This window comes from Miniopterus natalensis, chromosome 9 (assembly GCF_054644295.1).
Source record: "Miniopterus natalensis isolate mMinNat1 chromosome 9, mMinNat1.hap1, whole genome shotgun sequence".
Taxonomy (NCBI): domain Eukaryota; kingdom Metazoa; phylum Chordata; class Mammalia; order Chiroptera; family Miniopteridae; genus Miniopterus; species Miniopterus natalensis.
In genome coordinates, this window is record NC_142089.1 from 39,346,869 (window position 1) to 39,369,205 (window position 22,337).

A 22,337-nucleotide genomic window follows, 5' to 3' on the forward strand; every position below is an offset into this window, starting at 1 on the left:
AAAAACTAATTATTAAAATTCTGCGGCACACCAAAAAATATATTTTTTGCTGATCTGACCAAAAAATAGGTATAATTTTGGTTCATTCACACCAGACAGCTATTGTTGTGTTGGCTGTTGTCATTTTTTGGGGAAAAGAGGTCAGTGCCCCTGGCTAAATAGTAAGGTATTGTATGTTTTAAAAATTCTTGTGGCACACCGGTTGAAAATTGCTGAGCTAGAGTGTAGTGGAAACTCCCTCTGAACCTTGAGATCTTGTGCACACACATGAGCCTGAACTTTTAACCTTGCACCAGACACCACTGGCTGACCTGTTTAGTTATGAGTTCCTTGTCTAGATTTTACTGGTTTCTCACTACCACCCCTCCTCACATGGGAAAGGAGATGGGCAAAATTTTTGCTTTGGTGAAGCCCCAAACTGTGATCAGGTCATCTTTCACTTCTGGAGGAGGGGCTGGAGGGTTGTATAAAATAAGCAGTCTACAGAATCACTCCTGCCCATCTCTATAATTTCTTTCTTGCTTTAAAAATTTTCTTTTACCCATCTACATTTACTAGGTGTAGAGAATATAGAAATGCGTATAAGCCATAAAAAGATCTACATGAAAGTATTAGCAATCATTATCAATAATTGTTAAGATACTAAATGAGTAAAACAGAGATTGAAACAGCCTCATGGACACTTACCTGGCATATATTCCTACTGCTGATAAATTCACCGTTGTTTTAACACTGGAATGTCACTGCCAGAAATAAAATGAGAAATTGACCACACTCATCAAGATCTGAAGACACTACATGAATTATGTTAATTTTTAATAAGTGTTTTCTTGGTACTGAGCAGGTTTTGAAAATAAAATTCTAGAAAATTATAAAATATGGCCTGGGAATGTGAGGGGCAGTGACTTTGACCCAGCCTCTAAAAGCTTTCTAAGGTATTTACCAGAAAACTGGGAACTTGGAGTTTAGGAATAGAGGTCTATGGGTGCATAATTCCTTAACTAAAATAATCTGTTTTAGAATTCAGTATCCTAATGCCTCTTTATATATACATGCCCAGACCGGGAATCGAACTCGCAATCTGGGTATGTGCCCTGACCGGGAATTTAACTGGTTACCTTTTGGTGCATAGGATGACGCTCCAGCCAACTGAGCCACACCAGCCAGGGCAGTCCTGATGCCTCTTACTGATAAAACACCTGCAGTAAGATCTGGACAGAACCCTATAATCAGATGCATTAATACACCTACATCAACGCAAGTGAACACTCATACTAAATGGTTTAGCGAAGACTATAAATACACATCAGTCGAAGTTGGGATTTACTGCCAAATAAGTTCAGGTCAAGCCATGTTTTACTAATGAATGTGTCATGCAAAACTTTTTTGATTTTCAGGGCCTTTTGAATTTTAGAATTCCACATAAGGGACTGTTGGTATGCATTATGTTTGGGTGTTAGCTCCTAACAGGAGTGGTTTTTATATGGCCAGGTAGCCAATTCTCATGAGACAGTAGAGTTAGGAACACCGTATCTGGAGTCACAGTGCCTGGGTTCAAATTCCAGCCTTGCCAAGTGACTTTGGGTAAATTATTTAACTTCTCCAGGATCTTATTTTTTTATCTTTGGAGCTGTAGTAATTTTCTTATAAAGATTAAATAAGGTTTGCATAGGAAGTACAATGTGTGTATTGCATTAGGCACTCAATAAATATGCATCAGTGTCCTCATCTGTGTAATGGAGATAATAATAATGCCTGTCACAAAGATGTTTTGTGAGACTTAAATAAGCAAATAGATGTCATGTGCTTAGGATAGTGTCTGCCCCATTATCAGCATTCAGTAAATGGTAGCCAGTATCATTATCAGTGTCACCATTACTAAAAGCCTGTACCTTTCCTATCAGCAGAGTCCTTTTTAGGAAAGAAAGAGAAAATAAATATCTGTAGAATGAATGAGTGGAGCACTGGAAAATTACGCTAATTCATAATTAGACTTTTCTAGACTGTAATTCCATTCCATCTCAGTTCTTCCCAAGATATTGCTGGCTACCCCCACGCCGCCCCCACCACCCGGCACCTTGGTCTTCCGTCGCTTGCCCAGCACTTGATGAACTTGGCACTTGTCTTCCTCATCACAGCCGTGCAGGTGTGTTAGGCTGTCTGGGAAGCTGTCCCAGATGCTGACAAACCCTTGGCAGTAAGATAGAAAGGCAAAAGGGAAATTTTGGCTGACGTCTCCAGGTCTGACTCCTTACTCATCGGGAGAGTTCCAGAGGTATCTTTAAAGTTTTAGGATAAATGATGAGGTTGCTGCTCCTTTTGAGTGTGTGCGTGTGTGTGTGCGCGCGCTCATGCGCCTCTACCAGATACATATGTTGGATTCTCATTTTTTCGTTTGTTATATGTTAATCTCTTGTGATTGCTTAGTAATGACAGGGTGTGATAAAGTCCTGAGTCTGCAGAGACATTTTAAGTGCGGGCAATGTATGGAGTGGGCACTAGGCAGGCAGAAAGCAGGGGAAGAAGGTGTGCCTGCGTGTCACATGGAGACTCACGTCTTGGCACGGCTGTCGTATTTCCTGGCATGCAAGAACTGCATCTTCTCTAAGGCCACGCATATTTGGCAAGCCCTGTTACATTGCCCTCCCAAGGGGGTGCTTAGGTAAGGAAGGTGATGGATAATATGGGTAGGTACTGGTTGGACAGGGACATGAGAGAACATGGAAAGAATCCTTTTTAAAGAGCTTTATTACATTGGACTTTAGTGTCTGTAAACAATTACAGCATTCAGGGAGTTCAGGATTTAAATGAGAAACACAACTTTGTCAGATTATACCGGTCTGGATAAAATGGCATGGGCTCCGGAAATCTATAATTAAATGTATTTTTGAAAATGAAAAATATAGCGTAACATCTGGTTTATTTCACGACAGAAGTGCCTGGGTATTGCTTATGTAAGCGTGATTGACTTTGGCTGATACTTGGATTTGTCTGTGTAAAATTACTGTATTTTAATTAAATTTTTGCGCTTGACTCTATTTGTGGTGTAAACAAATTATTCACACACACACGCAACTCATACAGAAAATGGCTGTGTTGTTTAGACAACCTAATGTGTGTTCCTTTTCTTTTTGTTGCAGAGGATATTCAACTCCTTTGTTTACACTGAGAAGATCTCGAATGGAGAAAGTGAAGTGCAGCAGGTAAGGTTACTCAGTGCCTGACCTTCTCCCTCCGTCTTGGCTCTTGGATGTGGCTTTGTTACTCTTTCCACACAATCTCCACATGAGGTTTCCTGTTCTCTGTATATCTTACAGGCAGTTGAAATAATAGTTATATGGATGGTTTTCTGTTATATGTACTATACTTCACTAATACTATTGAATTCCTTTTTGTTGTTTTGGAGATTCCTAAACTACTCATATTTAAAACTATTAGGAAGTTATTTCATCTGATACAGGAAAAAGTACCCAGGTTTTGAGATCAGACAAGCCACAGGTCAAATTCTGGTTTTCCTACTTACTCCCTGACCCCTGGTAAGCAATTTAGCCTGTTTGAGCTGCAGGTTCCCAGCCTTACAGAAAGGGAATGTAATATCTGCCTTATGAGATTGTGAGGGTTAAATGCAGTAATGTCAAATTAACCGAGCGTAAATGAAACCCTTATGTGGAAGGGTCGGGCATAGAGGCAGCTCCATGGATGTTGGCTTCTTTTGTTCTTTCATTTCTCGTTCCTCCTCTTGGATTTTTTCTTTGCTTCTTTCCTCCCATCTTTTTTCAATGCTCTGTAGGGTCAAAAAGTTCTGAGGCCAGAGTCTGTTCACTTTATTTATACCTGGCTTCACATGGACTGCTTCCCAAATTAAAACACAGTGTTGGTGAACTTGGTCCTAAATAATTGATCTTCACTTGCAAAGAAGGGTGGTAAAGAGGATTCTGGGTTTTAATTTCAGCTAATCCACCCACTTCATTACACCCTGTGACTGTCAACGGGTAATTTGAATCTGGGTTGGAAACTTAAGTCTTAAACAGGACCACGCTAAAAACCAGAGTGTAGCAGAGAACTTCCTTCCACAGAGTAAAGAGATCACTATAGTAAAACACATAATAATTTAAACCTGAGATGCTTCCTTTTTTCAATTCATGGAAAACAGCTTGATCTGAACTTTAGAAGTGCTATACAAGAGGCTGAAGCTTTGCAAGTGTCGTTAGCGTGAAGTTATGTGTAGGAAAGTTAGTTATTATAAATTACTGAGGGTTAGTCTTGATATTCAGCATTTCTTGTTTATAGACATTAAGATTTTTATGTAGGTTTCATCAGGTTTAATTTATAGGATGTAAGCAGCTGTGAATATATTTTTTTCTCTCTTAGCTTTAGGTATTTTTAAAAACAAATGACCTGAAATTATAATGAATGTGAAGTGGTTTGCTCCTTCAAGTCTTATCTTCGTAATTCCTATCTTATTTTTATTCCAGCAAACTAGAAAGTGCTTTGGGATCATGAAATTTAAAAGGGTTCTACAGGGGGAAGATTTTTGAACAGAGCATATTCGAGGAAACTTTTGGGGAGACCAGTGGCCACTTGATAACATTTTAAAGAAACTGATCCAGGGATATCAGTTTAGCTTCTTTCCCTTAAGTAACAGATACAGGTTCTCCCTTCAGCTGTTTTCAAACGTGCCGGTTGATTTGTTTTCTTGTACTGATGTCATAGCTTTATTTAACTGTGAACAAGTTTGGAAGCGTTCAATAATAAATTTTTTAAATTATAGCAACTGATTGAGCACTTATGGAACGCTGGCACTAGGCAATTTCAACTTATTATCGCAGTGATTTTCCTGAATAACCTTGAAGGAAAGATATTATCCTTATTGTGAATGAGGAAACTGAAGCTCCAAAAGGAAAGTTACCTGTAGCCTCAGGACAATTAAGTAAGCTTTTAAAATAAGTTTCACACAAATATACCTGTATTTTTAACAGAATTTACTTTAAAATTTGTATTTTCATCCAAAATAAGAAGTCTCTGCTAACTCTATTTTTATCTGGATAATTCAAATGAAGGAGAGTTGCCCCATAGTCAATTCTGTTCCTCCTTTCTCTGAAAAGCAAAGGAGTTCTCTCCAATCCTGACCCAGAAGGTACTTTTACCTTCGCTCCAGTCTCTCCAGTCCGCCCTCTGGAAGAGCCCTGGACAAACAGATCTTATGCCTCTTTTGCATCCAGTATTTGGAGATAATTATCATGTCATTATCATTATCATTTAACCTAAATTTTAATATACCCAGGAGCTACTCGTAGACACTGAGAGGGGGCTGATGGTTGCCGGAGGGAAGGGGGTTGGGGTGGTGGCTGAAAGAGGTGCGGGAATTAAGCAGCATCGATTGGTAGTCACTAAACAGTCATGGGGATGTAAGTAGACAGGGAATATAGTCAGTAATGTTGCAATAACTATGGATGGTGCCAGTTGGGGTATTGGATGTATCAAGGATGTACAGTTGCCTCACCGCTAACCTATATACCTGACACCAATACAAAATAAAGTTGAAAGGAAAAAAAAGAGAAAGAAAATAAAATAGCCAGTCCTAAGTAATTCTTCTTTGTCGTGACTTCCATTCCCTTTCAGCCCTCTGGTAACAATAATAAAAGCTTAGATTTGCACATGTACTGAATACTTTGCCATCACTTCACTGTGACACTCCTGTGGGCCGAGCTGGACAGGAATTACCCCCATTTTGACTGAGGAAACAGAGATCCTCTTGTCTTTTTGACTTGACTAATAATTGCCCAGGAACTCTGGACCCTGAGATCCTGGACAGTACCCAGGAGGAAATCTCTAGGGAACGGCTCATCTCTTATGTTCACTCTTGTATAATAGGTGCCCATCAGCCACTCTCACTTTCACACCTGTTATCTCCTTTGAATTTCAGGACAACTCTGTAAGATAGGTGGAGTTACTATTTTTAACTTAGAAAGGTCAAGGGTCCTAGTTAATATGTAATTAAGCTGGCTTTTTTTTTTAATTGTGAAGTTTTTTTAAACATGTGAAGAGTATATAGAACATATAAATAGAGAGTGAAGAAATTAAAATGAATATCTCAGCCTACTACCCATCTAAAGAAATAAGCATGACCGTCATGTAAACAGACCTGTGTGACCTTCCCAGAGGGCATCTCCCTCTTTCTCCCAGAGATAACCTTATCCTGACTTTTTGTTAAGCCATTCCTTTGCTTTTGTGTGCATATATGTGCTGATTTGTTTTATATATCTATCTCCCCAATTTAATTATTTAGGTTGACTATTTTTATTCTTTAAATTTTCAGTATATTGTTTATATTCATGTATCTTATTCCTTTCACTTAGCATTATATTCCCTAGGATCACCTATGTTGAAATCTGTAGCTAAGGTGCATTTATTTTCAATCCTATGTGGTCGTATTCCATTAAATGCAATGTATGTATCCATTTTTCTACTGATGATGTTTGGGTTGTTTCTAGTATTTTAATTTTTTATTTTTGTTCACACCTCCCAGTGCATAGTTTAGGTGGAGTAATTCTTTTAATTGAAGGAACATTATTATTCCCGGCCTCTGCCAGTTAAATGGTGGTGGTGGTGGTGGTGGTGGTTGGTGGTAGTGGTGGTGGTGTGGGTGTATCTGCACAATTTCCAAATGCCCTAGGCGGGGAGAAGCGCTTTAGCTCAGATGGCAAATCCCTTCTGGAAGAGAATTGCTGGGTGCCAGAGCGTGCAAGGATAATGACAACCAACTACTTCCTCAGTGGTTGTCATGGGTTACCTTCCTACAGGCTGTATTACAAATTTGCTGTTGTGTCCTCTGCAATACTTGGCATTACTGATTTTTATGTTGTCAATTTGGGGTGTCCAAAGTAATATCTAATAAGTTTCATTTGTTTTACTCTGATTACTAATGAGGTTGAAATGACTTTTTGCATGTTTATGATACATTTTTATGTTTTTCTGTCCTGTCAAATGTCTACTAATGTCCTTTGTCCATGTTAAAATTGAGTTGCTTGTTTATTTTAAAAGTTTAGAAGTTCTATACATGTTCTACATCAGTGCTGTCCAAGAGAATTTTCTGAGATGATTAGTTCCATATTGGTGCTGATTGAGCAGCCACTAGCCACATGTGGCTACTGAGCACTCAACATGTGGGCTGAGCTACTGAATAGTTAAATTTTAAATTTTAGTTTCAGTTTTAATTAAAATAGCCACACATGGCCAGTGGTTATCATATTAGATTCCCTTGCAGGTTTGTTTCATAAATATATTCTCCCAATTTGTGGCTTTTCTTTTCACTTTCCTTATGCTATCTTTAAAAAGCATAAAGTGTTAATTTTAATAGTTTTTAAAATCAATCTTTTTGGTTTCTGCTTTTTATGTTTTGTTAAATTCTTTTCTACCCCAAAGATAAAAAGAAGTTTTCCTGCCCAGCCGGCGTGGCTCAGCGGTTGAGCGTTGACCTATGATCCAGGAGATCAAGGTTTGATTCCCGGTCAGGGCACATGCTGGGGCTTCGGGCTTGATCCCCAGCAGGGGGCATGCAGGAGGCAGCCAATCAATGACTCTCTAACATCATTGATGTTTCTGTCTCTCTCTCCCTTCCTTTCTCTGAAATCAATAAAGGCATATTTAAAAAAAAAAAAAAGGTGTTCTCCTATCTTGTCTTTTGACTTTCTCATTTAAGACTTTTCTCCACCTGAAGTTGATTGCTGGATGTGAACTAGATATCTAATTTCTTATTTTCCCCCATATGTATTTCCAAATGTTCTAGCATTATCTGTTGAACAGTTTGCCTCTGCCCCACTTCCCCACTCCCATTTGTTTTCAGTCATTAGTCAAGTTTCCATGTGTGGGGGAGTTTGATTTGGTTCTGTTGGTGAACTTTCTCTTTGTGCCAGTACCACATGCCTGGCAGGGTGACACTATCCTTCCATTTATTTTTCTTGAGAACATCTGTGGCTCTTTGCTCTTACATAAGAATTTTTGACCCACTTGCTCTTACATATGAATTTTAGAATCAGTTTGTCCAATTATGAAAGAAAATCTGATTGGGCTTTTAATTGGCATTACAGCAAATCTATAGATCAATTTGAAGATAATATCTTTACTAACTTTGTATAGCTCTCCATGGACTTAGTAATTCTATAGTGTCTTTTAGCATAGTTTCGTAATATATTCACAAAAGACCTGAAAATCCATACATGTAGGATTTATTTCTAGATATTTTTGTTTCTATTATAAATAATACCTTTAAAATTATACTTTTCTGGCTGTTACTATTTGAGTTTTATGTATTTATTTTATGTGTAAGTTATCTTCTTAATCTATCATATTAGTTCTAACAATTTGCCTGCAGATTGTTTTGGATTTTCTGTATACATAGTCATGTAGGCACATAAGACAGTTTTGATTCTCTTTTTCTAATTCTTATACCTTTTATTTCTTTTTGCGGTCTTGCTACACTGGCCTGCAGAAAAGTATTGCATAAGTCTGGTAGTGGTGGCCACAAAACATATGTATTATGTTTATTGTTTAGTTTCAGATATACTCTAATTCTGATTAACATTGCTTCTTTGATCTGTTATTTAGAAACGTGTTTTAAATTTCCAAATATCTGTACAATCTTTCCAGTTAAACTAACTGTCTCCTCTGTACTCCCCCATTATAGTGAACTTTTTGGGTTACAGGTTTATGCAGTGTCTTCTATCAGATTTCCCATCTGGTCCAAGCCCTAAGCTTTATCTCTTATCCTGGTGCCCTGGGCTGTCATCAAAATACAAGCTCAGGGTCTCCAGATTATGCTCACATTCTCAGGGTGGAAGCAGGGTTTGTCACTGGCTTATTTCCCAGATTTCTGGTTCCCCCCTTGATTGGGGAGTCAGTGCCCCTAAGGGTGGTTTTGGTGTTCATTCAGGACACTAGCCTCTTAACAATTATAAGAACAATTACAACAGTTTTTAAGATTTGTTTGATAAGCCAAAAGCAGACTAGTTATTCAGATTAGATTATTGACCTGTGTGCTCTTAATTTTAGCTCACAATCTTTAGTTGAAAAGGAATCTTTTCAACTTATTTATGCATGTTTTTTGATATTTTGTAGTGTCTGGAATCCTGACTTGAGTTTTCTATCCATCATTTCTTCTTTGGGGTAATGAAAACTAGAGCCTCATGGATTCTTGCCCTCCTCCTTACTCATCAAATCTTATTGAGAGTTGGATCTGACTTGTGCATACTATATAACTTGGCATTAAATCTAACATGTTGTTAATATCTTCTGGTTAGGGGAGCAAAGTAATTAAAACTAATAAAAAACATTTTGTGATTCTTGACTCTTACCACAAAACTCTCTATGGTATAGACTTTTCTTCATTATTCCTTTTAAATGAACCTTCAGAATGCGGTTCAGAATTGCTTAACAATGTGTTTTGAATCTTTAATTAGTTCAGTATATGTAGTTTTGCTGCCAAAAAACTATGGCAACAGCCTCAGGACAATACGAATCCCATGTACGCATTCTTGTGTGGAACGCCTCCCACAGCAAACTCCACTTTCGAATGCTTTAAGAAATTAAGTTGTGTGAGCACAGAAAGGCATTATATAAAATTGAACCTGAATCAAGAAAAATAAATGTTTGATCAAGAGCCCCAGATAGCAAACATAATCCATAAAAAAAAAAAAGCAGTGGAGTGGAAACAAAAGGACAAAGAACCTCTAGGGGCCCTTGATTGGATCCCTAAAGGAATCAGTCACCTTGGACATATTGTTTCAAGAGTTTGCTCTTTTTCTCAGATGTTCTAGTAAGTTTTTATTCAATGAAATGGCAAGCATATTTTCATAATTAATGCTGTATTTCATACACTATGGATTGTTGGCAGCAGCTAATTTTAGAAGACATCAGAATTCTTTTGAAATCAGCAAGTTGGTAAGAGAACTGTTACCCGAACTTCGCTTCACCAGTTTTACTTTGTTTGTTTTCTAATTCATGTATTTATGTTCTTTATTAATTTCCTTCCTTGTATTTTAGTTAATTTTGCTCTTTTTTCTTGCTCCTTAAGTTGGAATTCTAGTCATTGATTTCTATACCTTTCTATTTTCCCCAAAAACAAGGATTTAAAGCTCTAAATTTTCCTCTAAGCACTACTTTGTTACATCCTGCAAAATCTGATTTCATATATTTCCTACTTTTTAAATATTTTCCAGTTTCTCTTGTGATTTCTTCATGTACCCACAGATTACTTTGAGGTGTACTACTCAGTTTCGAAAACATTTCAGGCCTTCTTAAATATCTTATTGTTACTGATTTCTAATTTAATTCCACTGTGGTCAGAGAACATACTCTGTATGATTTAAATCCTTCTTAATTTATTAAAACTTGGGTTTATGGCCCAGCATATGCTCTATCTTGGTGAATGTACCATGTGAACTTGAAAAGATAGTATATTCTACAGTTGTTGATCATTGTGTTCTGTATATATCCATTAGGTTAAGCTGGCAAATAGTTCAGATCATTTATTTTGGGTTTGATTTTTATATTGTCTTAATTCTACCATTTGCTGAGGGGAGGAGTGTTAATATCTTCAACTATAACAGTGGAATTGAATATTTTCCCCTTTAATTCTGTCTATTTTAATCTAATTTATTTTGAGGCTTAATTATTGGGCATGTATACATTTAAGATTTCTAGGTCTTCTTGATGAGTTGCTTGTGACATTATGAAATGTCATTTTTTATCTCTGGTGATAGTGTTCTTTCCTTGAAGTCTATTTTACCTGATTAATAGAGTCACTCCAGCCTTTGTATGCTCACTATTTTCATGGTGTGTCTTTTCATAAGCATTTACTCTCAATGTCTCTGTTACTAAAAGTGTAGATAAGATATAGTTGAGACTTTTTTTAAGCTATTTTGACAATTTCTGTTTTAATTGGGAATATATATTCAATTAATATTAAGTTTATTGTTGGATTTGGGTTAACGATTTTATTGCTTTCCGTTTTCTCCTCTGATTTTTGTTTCTTAGTTCCTCCTTCCCTGTCCTCTTGGATTTTTGAATATTTTTTAAAACTTCATGTCAATATATTTTATTTTTATTTAGATTTCTTTACATGTTTTAAGTGTGTACTATAGAAATTATATATCCTTAACTTATTTCAGTCTGTTTAGAGTTCATATTTTATCACTATGTAAATACAGCACCCTCATAACCTTAGAGACCCACTTCCCCGTGACTGTTCTTTATGCTAGGGTTATCATAGCTGTTACATCCACAGATACTACACACTGCCCAGGAATGTTACTGTTTTGCTTTAAACTGTCATATGAATTTAATAAATTAAATTTAACTAATTAAAAGAAAAATAAATCCTGTATAGTTACCATTTCCAGTGCTCATCGTTTCCTTGTAAAGATACCAACTGATAATGAGTGAAGAAGCCCTTTAATATTTGTTTGTAGTACAGATTTCCTGGTGACAAATTATATTAGTTTTTCATGATATTTTACTCAGAAAATGTCTCTCTTTTGTCTTTTCTCTTAAAAGATGTTTTGGCTTGAGAGTGAATTTTGAATTGACAGCTTTTTAAGGATGTTCCACTGGGTACATGTTCATAGTTTTAAGTCAGCCCAGGTGGTTCCTCTGTGTGCAGTGTCATCCCACCTCTCCCCCTTCCCACTTTCAATATTTTTCTCTATATCTTTGGTTTTCAACAATTTGACCAGGACTGCCTAGACATAGGAGTCTTCATATTTATCCTGCTTGGTGTTTATTGAGCTTTATGAATCTGTAAATTGTCTTTCGTCAGATTTGAGGACTTTTGACCATTATTTCTGGAAATATTTTTTCTACCTCATTCTGTGCTCTCCTTCTGGGACTCCATTTATATGTATGCTTGATCTTTTGATATTTTACTACAAGTTCCTCTTCTCTTATTCTTTTAGTTTTCCCCTCTGACCTTCAGATTAGATCGTTTTTATTGGTCCAACTTTAACTTCACTCCTTTTATCTTCATCCTGCTGTAAACCTCTCCAAATATATTTTTAAGTGGTCTGATATTGTATTTTTAAGCTCTAGGATTTCCATTTGTTTCTTTTTAATAGATTTGCCGTTTCTCTATTTTTCTCTTTTCAATTCATTGAAAGTGTATTTTCTTTTGTATCCTTGAGTTATAATTGCTTTGAATCTCTCTGCTAATTCTTACATCTGCGAATTTTTGAAGTTGATCTCTGTTGGTTGTATTTTTTTTCTTGAGAGTAGGTCACACTTTGCTTTTTCTTTATGTGTCAAAAAATTAATTGGAGATTGTGAAAAACTCTGGGCTTTGTTATATTTCTGTGAGGAGCTGATTATTTTGTTTGTTTTGGTAGGCAATTAACTTGATTGGACACAAACTTCTAATTTGTATCTGCATCAACAGCTCAAATCTCAGCTCAGTTGTTTATTTAGATATAGTTTATCCCATCCATGTATAATTCAGAGTTCTAAGAATTTTTCTGCCCCCACAGGTGTTTCAGAACACCCTAGCATTTAAAATAGATTCTGATAGAAGTTTATAGTTTTTCTTAATTATTTTTGTAAATGGTTGATGTTTACAATTCTACCTGCAAGATTTAAAGTTTAATGTCTCACTTCACCAAATACTATTTATTGGGACATAGTAAAGGAGAAACATTGGTTATATAAGATATTGATGCTTATTAAGTGCTAATACTCCAGATTTTTCTTTTATATAAATGTGAATTTGAGGCCCCAGTTGTGAGGAATTTGGACCAGTTCAAAGCAGTGGATTAGGAGCCATCTGAAAAGCAGGATAGAGATCTTGCACAAAGCTATGTCCCTTTGTTCATAGGAGAAGAAAGATATCCTGTAGCAAAACAATTTACTTGTGGCCTACATTAAGTAGCTATTGCTTTAAAGAGATTATAAGTAGCAAATCAATCTTAAAGTGATGGTACTTTATGTGCTAAATGTAAAGAATCAATCCTAACTAGCCTGATGTTTTAGGATTTTAAAACTGGAAGGGACCTCAGAGACCATGGGTACAGAGCCAGAAAGGTTAGGAAACTTCCTCCCATTCTTTTTTGGACAACCCCCTTGTAGCTTGGGTTGAAGAATTAAAGAACTTCATCTTTCATTTGAAAACTCGAGTTCCAGATAGGATTCTGTCATTGACTGTCTGACTTTTGGCATGATATTTAACTCAGTGTCTACATCAATTTTATCTATAAAATGTGAACAGTACTCTGTTTTGCAAGATTGTTTAAAAGATTATGTGGTTGGCTCAGAGTAGGCTTTCATTATTTTGTGTTCTGCTTTCAGAATACAAAACAGTGATACGGTAGAGTGTAAATATAAGAGCACACTAATGAGATGATTGCTATTCTTAGTCTGTTATTTAATCCTCTTAAGTAACTTACTCGTAGAAGGAAAGATGTGTAAACTTTTTTAGAAGGAGAATTTCCAAGAGAGAATGATCTCAGAAAGGCCCTTGGGAGGGACTAGTGGGATCTTTAAATAGCTGAAAAATGTGAGACTGCACATGGGATTTATATTCACATTGCATCTGTATTAACTCTGTATTTCTGCTGCTAGAAACTCTTCACTGTAGGAAAGTTTAAGTATGTTGTCAAACTATGCATTGGACAACGGGGAGAAAGGGGCCAGTGGTTAGACAAGAAGAGGAGTTGTGGACGAGCTGAGCACTTAGGAATCTCGTCTTTGACTAATGGCTTCCTGTGCCTGGTACTAGGTAGGCGGTTAGTAAATATTTGTTGGAAAAATGACTGGAGATACTCTTGCATCTCAATATTCGTATTTTCAGTATCTGGATTTGTTTTGGGGTTGCCTTGCCAAGTGTAAGCTAGTGTGGTAGTAGCCTGAAGGCTCTCATTTTGTTTACAATTACCTAGTGAAGTATGTTCAAGGCTTGGACTTGTCCAGACTGGAGGAATCCCGGAGGTGGTATTGGATGGATTCCATTCTTTCTTGGCCCCCAACCTTTCCCCTGTATGTTCCCAGGGGATTTGTGTAGGCTGAGTCCTGGTTTAGTTCACCCCCTTACCCACATCTACGCTTGGCTCTGTGTTTATTGTAAGGATTCATTAAATGTTTGTTGAATGTGTGAATAAAAGGCACTAAATCTGTAGGAAGGCAAAAGAAGGGTTGAGAGGCATTGAAGCTGCCCAGGTGGGGAATTATAATGAATCATCCAAGGATCAGAGCAAACAAATGACTGTTCTCTCAAACCACAGGCCCAGCAAGTTTAGCTGGTTAGTGTTTAGGTTTCCTTGATTGGAAATCAATCTGGGTCTGTTTCAGCTCTTACTGTTCTTGGTCTTACTCTCCACAAGGGAAGTTAATTTTTATCTTAGACAACCCTCTTCCTGGACTACCTCTCAAATCTTAGGATGCCTTGTTAGTAAGGTGGGGTGGTGGTCTGTCATTTTGGAAAGATGGTATATGAGGGGATGTGACAGCTGTAATATTTATTTGATCTTTATTTTCTGAGTGTTTTCATGTATTTTTCTCCTTTTATCCTCTTAAAGACGATGTAAAAAGTGCAGGTCTTATTAACTCATTTTTCTTATGAGAAAACTGTATCTCAGAAAGATTTAAGTGGTGAAGGCCTCACAGAAGTGCTAAAGTGGTTGAGACACATTTTAATCCTAGTTTTTACTTTCTTTGTTTATATTGTATTGGCTATGATAATAATTAGCACCATTTATTGAACATATATTATTAATTAATATATGTTACTGATTAAGCATCGTCTCTCCTTTAGCCGCATGACTTGTTTCCTTATATCCTTTCGGCCTTGTCTCAATGCTACCGCTCAGTGAAACCCTCCTTGAATACCCATTTACAAATGTATCCGTTGCACCCCTCTTTACTTCTTCCTCCTGCTCTGCCTTTTAAAAATTTCCTTATAATTGATCACCTAGGATTTCTATATGTATCTTTTTAAAAAATTGTGTATCTTTTCTAATAGAATATAAGCTCTATGAGGGCAGAGATTTTTGTCTTTTTCATTCCTTGACATGCCCCTAGCACCAGGAAAAAGTATCTCCAAGTTGTACATGGTAGACACTCAATAAATATTTGCTGCATGAATTAATAATTCTTAAAAACAACTCTACAGGGTTTACTGACAAGGAAAACTATGCACAGAGAAATATGTTGTTCAGTCACCCAACTAAGAGGTTAAGGTTAGAGAACTTGATTCTGAATTCAAGTGTATTTAGGTTCAGTGCTTCCCTATATATGTTTATATTTTTGTTTCCTGAGGTATTGGGTAGGGGATGGAGGGAATATTGCAGAGTCTGTTACAAGACATAAAGGACCATGTTTTGGTTTTTTTCCTATTCCCTTTTTAGCAGTTTACTTTACTTGGTTAATATGTTGGAGTTTAGTATGAGGTGTGTGGTTGTTTTTTTAATGATATATCACTTAAAAAAAAAAAAGATTTATAAACCATTACACTACACCATGGTGCTTTCCCAAAAAAATCAGGCAAGGTTGACTTTGAATTTGTTTTAAAAGAAATGCAAAAATACTGTGTTTAAAGAATACTCCTTAAACTTTGGAAGGGGTAAGAAAATATTAAGTAAATGTTTTTAGAGCAGAGAGAAAATTTTTGGTATTTGTTACCTCTTCCAAAAATAAAAATTAGGTTTCCTCATAGCCCTGGTAAGTGGTAGACAGTTGATGAATTCAGCAAACATTTGTTGAGGAATTACTGTGTACTTGGCACTGTAGGAAGAGAGACAAAGAGCTTATCCCAAGGCCATAGTCAAATCATAGGAGACATGTTCTCATTTTGGTGTATCTTGCTAATCTCTTGCAGGTGATGTCCTGAAGGACAGAAATGCCCTCTTTGGGCATTTAGGAGAGGCAGAATGATGGTATAAATAGACGATAGATCCCATTTAGTGTGGTAGTACTTTTGGTTATGTTCAAATTTTCTATGTTTTCATAAAATTTTAATACATGGGGGATGAGTACAAGAATTAGTATGTACCTATTTTGTGTTATATTTTGTAAAAGATTATTTATTTGACAGGATAGTTCATATTTATTTAACAAATACTACTTCATGTGAGTTATCCCATTAAATTTTTACCACAGCCCTCTGATATAAATACAGTTTCTCTCCCTGTTTTAGAGCCAAGGAATTGAGACTCAGGTATATTAAGTAAATTCTCAAACTTATATTTTTGGTAATAGTTAGAAGGCTCAGATGCCTTCATTTAAAATTTTTAAATTTATTTTTAATTATAGTTGACATGCAATATTGTATGTTTCAGGTGTACAACATAGTGATTAAATATTCCTGTACCTACAAAATGATCACCACAATATGTCTAGTAACCACCTGTCACCGTACATAGTTGTTATGTTATTGACTCTATTCCCTATGCTCTACATTACATCCTGTGATATATTTTATAACTGGAAGTTTGTACTTCTTAATTTCCTTTCCCATTTTTCCCCATTCTCCTACCCTCTTCCCCTCTGGGCAACCATCAATTCATTCTCTGTATGAGTTTGTTTCTGTTTGGGTTTATTTTGTTTTTTATTTCTATTTATTTATTTTTAATTTATCTTTATTGTTGAAAGTATTATAGATGTCCTCTTTTTTCCTTCCATTCACCCCTTCCACCCTGCCCCAGGCCTTCATCACACTATTGTCTGGTTTTTAGATTTCACATATAAGTGAAATTATTTGGTATTTGTCTTTCTCTGTCTAACTTATTTCACTTAACATAGTGCTCTCTAGGTCCATCCATATTGTTGCAAATGGAAAGATTTCGTTCTTTTTTATGGCTGAGTAATATTCTATTGTGTATGTGTACCACACCTTTACCCATTCGTCTATTGATGGACACCTAGGTTGTGTCTGTGTCTTGGCTATATGTGCCCTCCAATAAACATAGGGGTGCATATATCTTGTTGAACCATTGTTTTTGTTTTCTTTGCATAAATACCCAGAAACAGAATTGCTGGGTCCTATGGCAGTTCTTTTTAAAATTTTTTGAAGAACTTCCATACTGCTTTTCATAGCGCTGCACTAACAATGCATGGGGTTCCCTTTTCTTCACTTCATCACCAACACTTGTTATTTGTTGTCTTTTGATAATAGCCATTCTGACATTCGTGAGGTAATACCTCATTGCGGTTTTGATTAGCATTTCCCTGATGATTAGTTATGTTGAGCAGCTTTTCATGTGTCTGTTGTCCATCTGTGTATCTTTGGAGAAATATCTATTTAGATCTGTCTATTTTTAAGTTGAATCACTTGATGTGGAGTTGTATGAATTCTTTATATATTTTGGACATTAAGCTTTTTATCAGATATATCCTTTGCAGATATCTCCTCCCATTCGATAGTTTGCCTCTTCCTCCTGTTGGCGGTTTTCATCACTGTGCAAAAGCTTTTTAGTCTGATGTACTCACATTTGTTTATTTTTGCTTTGCCCAAGGAGGTATAGCCCAAAAAATGTTGCTAAGATCATGTCAAAGACTTTATTGCCTATGTTTCCTTGTAGGAGTTTTATGGTTTCAGGTCTTACAATTAAATCTTTAATCCATTCTCAAAGTCATTCTTGAGTTAGGTGGTAGGTAGGACCAGGATTTTAATCAGTGTGGTCTAACTCTAAAGCCCATGTTCTTAACCACTGTGCTATGTTATTTTTCATACTTTTTCTGCTGCCAATTTTTCTGTTTTCAAATTTTTTATTGAAGGTGGTTTATTCTCTCCTGAGAGTATTGCACATCAACCAAAGTAATATAAATAATATGTCTAAACATTGTAAGTACTGTGATGAAAATTTAGCTGCTAAATGAGGAAAAGATGGAGTTTAAATGCTCAGTTGACATGGGTGAAACAGTGGTGGGGGGGTGCCTTCTGTGCTGCTGGGGAAAATGCCTTTTAGCTCTAGTAAATCAAAATGATGTAAGTTGTGCCTTTTGAGAAAGGACATTCTAATACTAATGGTGCATCCTGCAGGAACATAAACAAGATACAAAAACAAATGAAGTCCTTGACTTATTTTAAGAGAAGATCATTTGTCTTTTTCACAATTTATTATTACTCCATTATTAACATAGCTTAAGGCAGATGGTTCTAATTTGTGTCGTTTGGAATTTCTATGGGTTACTGTTGGGTTTTTTTGTTGGGTTTTGTTAGGATTTTCTGTTGGTGGTGGGGTTTTTTGTTTTGTTTTGTTTTGTTGTAAATAAGTACTTCCTAAATCAGAACTTTTGGCTAATGGAGTGAGTGAAAAATCGCAGCTGTTGGGCTAGTAAGTAGGATTAAAGTGTAATATAGTGGGCTTCCTTTCTGTCGCACACGAGGAAGACTCGATAACTCTGGCATTCTTAACGTAGGCCTGTGGTTGGTAAAGCTTTTGTTAGTGCGGTTTCCCTGAAGAGTGTAGCAAACCCGCAGCTCCCTCTCAGAGCTCTAAGGTTCTCTTCCAATATATAAAGCTTTGACAGTAAATAAGTAGGATACTTGGAGAACTGCTCAGCCAGCTTCTTTGGGGGGAAAGCAAGGTGGGCCAGGAGAGAGGATGCAGTCTGACAGCTACCTATCTCACTGTTTAATAAATCACAATTTTGAATTTAAAGTAGTTAACTATCTTGTTTATAGTTTAAGAAAAAAATATATGTAGCCTATGTTCTGCGTGCTTGTCTGTAGTATTTGGAAGTTAAAGTACGTACATGTGCATGGATGAAAGCTTTAATTCCTGGACTAAATATAGACCAGCTCACTTCAAGGGGACGTATTGTACATTATTAGCCAATGTATGTGCCTGGTGTCAAGATAAGCTGAAATAATCCTGCTTACACATACCCCACCCCCTCCTGAATACTCACATTCTATATAATATACTCTCTTTGAACACGTAAAAATGCAGTATATATCTATTGTTTACATATATAAATTGTATTCTATGCACATATTTATAGTATTTATAACACAGCGTGTTCATTTTTACATTTGTATATATACACCTATACCAGCGATAGAAGATGGAATCTCTTATGTCTCCCACCACCACGCATTAATGCTTTAGGCTTGAAAATTCTGGTCATAGGTTTTTTTTGTGTTGTTGTTGTTTTGAAAAAACCCAGAACAGTCCATTTCCTCGTTCCCTTACTTCCCACACTTTGTGTTTAGCTGTTTGTAAGGGAACAAACAGATGAAGGGACTGGTATATTTTCCCATCAGGAAAGGCAGGGGAGGAGGGGGTGCTGCATGCAGGCACAGCTGGGGAAAATAGGCTGCAGCCAGCCGAGGGGCGGGGATGGCCTTTGAGGCAGGGCAGGAAGAGACATGTGAGCTCCCACCATGCATCCCTCCCAGCTCCCGCTGGAACCGGAGCTCTCCACATAACTGCAGTTCATGTGAGTGCACATGCCTTCTTTCAGGGAAGCAGACCCTGTGCTTCTGACTCAAACTTCCAAAGCCTTATTTAACTAGAAGGGAATAGATTGAGTTGTCATTCTAAAGGCCAGGAAGACTTCATCATGAGAAATGAATATTCCACTAAAAATGGAAACAAGCTCATTTTACACATAGTTCCAGTATCTCAAGGTTGGATAGTATTCAGAAATGCTGGTGAAAGGGTGGCAGTCAACATTTCTCCAAATCTCCCCACCCCCAACTCCAGCTTCACCCCCCCCCCCAAACTGCTGCTCCTACTAGAAAAATAACTTCAAATCATCTGCACCAGCAGAATGCACAAACAGAAACTCAGCTCAGAGTGCATTTTAAAATCTGCTGAGATACTTCCGAGCAGGGACCATCTCGTCCCTAATACATTCCACGATGCAATAAGAAATACTTGTGGTAATGATGTGGAGGAATTAATTGCAGCTAATATCAAGAACTCCTGGATTGGCCAAATGCTTTGAAAATCTGGACCCATGAAATAACACATGGCATGATCAAATTGGAAGCTTACCAAGAATTACAAATTATTTTCATATTTGAAGACTGGGCAAGTAGGGATCATGTTGAAATAACTATTCGTGGGCATTCCACAGTGCTTGTTACTTAAGCAGCCTTTAGTCTCTATATGCAGCAAAGTACATGCTGGTTCTTCTTCAAAGCCATCGAGAAGTGTCGCTGTCATATCCGCTGACACCCATGTCAGACACCACCCTCTAGAGGGAGGTGTTAGCAGTGAATGCTATGGAAACAAACAGTGGATGGAGAGCAGACGCGCCCTGGTTCTCCTGTTCGCAACCCCCCCCCCCAATCAGATTGGGGTGAAGACCTTGCTGAATCGAGCTGCGCCCTAGGGAACGCTGTCAGACGCAGCTGGCAAGGGAACCAGACGGTCAGGGCAGGGTATCCTCACAGCGTCGTGGTTGAGGCAGATTCCTCACTCCTCTGGTTTGCGGCCCACCTGGGAAACAGCACTCGGGTTATTGTTTCTAGCAAGTCTAAATATCAGTGCGTTTCCTGCGAGCATCGACCATTTGCGCCTCATCGAATTGATCTGTGTGAGTGTTGTTATTTTTCCTAATAAAAAACAAACCCAAAACATTGTACCTCTGTATTAGTACTTAGAGTTGTAGGCCTGCGTGACGAAGGCCCCTAGATCTCAGGCGCTGCGTTGCCACTCAAGTGCCTTGGAACCGAAGCCAAGAAGTGCCTTTTCTGTCTACGGAGAGAAGCGCGTGACAAGCCGGCCCCTGTGTGACGGCAGGACGAGGGGAGAGGGGCTCCTGCCTCCTGCAGGTGTCGCTGGGCGTTCAGAGCCCGTCTGCAGCAGCTGAAGAAATCGAGTGTTTACAAGATGCGCTCTCTCGTGTGGTTCGTTTCCCTTAGTTGTAAAGGGAACCTGTGCTGTGAACATCGGTTACTCCACGTATGGCATACGCCGGGCATTGTGTCTTGCACTGACCTATCTTCTCGCAATGGGGAACCAAGAGTGACATTATACTTACGCTATAAGTGAGCTCTACTGCCGTGACCAGGGCCGTGTATCAGTGAAGTCCTGCAATGGCACAGTGCGAATTCTCTTCCGCTGGAAAAGTAAGTCAGGTTAACATTTTATCAAGAAAGAAGAAATGGAAATAGCTCATATTTTTTCATTGTGTATCAAGATTGTCTTTACCGGAATTGGATTTAGTAAGTTATTAGGCAAGCTGAGGATAAAGGAGTGGTTAGTGACAGCAGATTTTTGTGTCCCTGCCAGTGACATCTTTCCACTTCATTGCTGAGCTAATTGATACTTTCTGACAAGTATTTGATCAATATGCTCTCAAAGGACCTGTGAAGAACCCTGAAACGCTCTGCTCAGTTAGCCTCTTAACTGGAGGGTAGGTCGGGTTTCATCATTTATACAGAAAACATTTCCCGAGTCCCTGCAGGGTGCTAGACTCTGGCCCAGGTTGCAAGCTAGGTTCAAGATGAGGTAGTGTTTGCACTGGGTGTGGGGCAAAGAGTCTGGGCCAGAGTGAACTCGCATGTTCCCAGAGCCCTCCCTGCTGATCCTTGGTTCCTCTAGTTACTTGGAATGCTTCTAAGTTACACTTGGTGTGTGCAGGTTTGTACAGATATTTGTATTCTAAGTAAGAGCTTTCCATGTAAGAGTAAAGGGACTGGGTTTTCTTTCCTTTTCCACAATTGTGTCCTTCAAAGGCCACGAGTGAATTCCTAAGTTCGTGAACCCAGAGAATTTTCCCCCTTTCCTCCTAGATTAATATCCTATACAGACTTGTCTCAAAAGCTGTGAATTACATGGCAGAGATGACTATATTCTGTGGCTCCTGCCTCTCCCCCACTCTGCAGCTCTCACCCTTTTGGTTCTTCGTAAGGTCAAGACTAGGTTGAGCTTCTTTTTCCTTGTGAAGCAGCAGGCTGTAAACTTTGAAGGCCTGAGCACTTGCTTATTTTGGTTTAAAGGAACTTCAGCTCAGGGGCTCCTATTACAGAGCGAAGTGAGGAGAAGTGGGTTGAAGCCTGCCCTTCCCTTTGTTTCTTTTGTTATGATCTGGTTGTTAAGGGTAGAGTGGGGTGAAAAACAGGGCAAGAGCCCTTTGAGCCCTTGAGTTGATAACCTTGGCTTTTAGGAGACATGGGTGTGTGTTTCCATGACTCTCCTGGAATACCTCATAAACACTGCTGCCCAAACCAAACCCCACAGTAACCTTGAAAGCAAACCTTGCATGCTGCTTAAAGAGAGAAGCTGCCACTCTCAACCAGTTCCCAGAGCTCAGCCCCCTCCGGTTCTCTGGCATGTCAGCACTTGCCTTCTGTTTTTTCCATTGCACTCCTCCCCCCTCAGCCACAGGGGCCTCACCTCTCACAG

The 22,337-nt window shown here is 38.0% G+C and overlaps 1 protein-coding gene across 1 annotated transcript in view; it reads left to right on the top strand.

Moving 5' to 3' along the window:
* CACHD1 (cache domain containing 1) overlaps window positions 1-22,337 on the top strand; it is a 192,433-nt gene that overhangs the window by 74,597 nt on the left and 95,499 nt on the right. Inside the window, exon 2 of the mRNA XM_016208395.2 lies at window positions 3,141-3,203. Within this exon, the coding sequence (XP_016063881.2) occupies window positions 3,141-3,203 (63 nt within the window). The remainder of the gene's footprint in view (window positions 1-3,140; window positions 3,204-22,337) is intronic.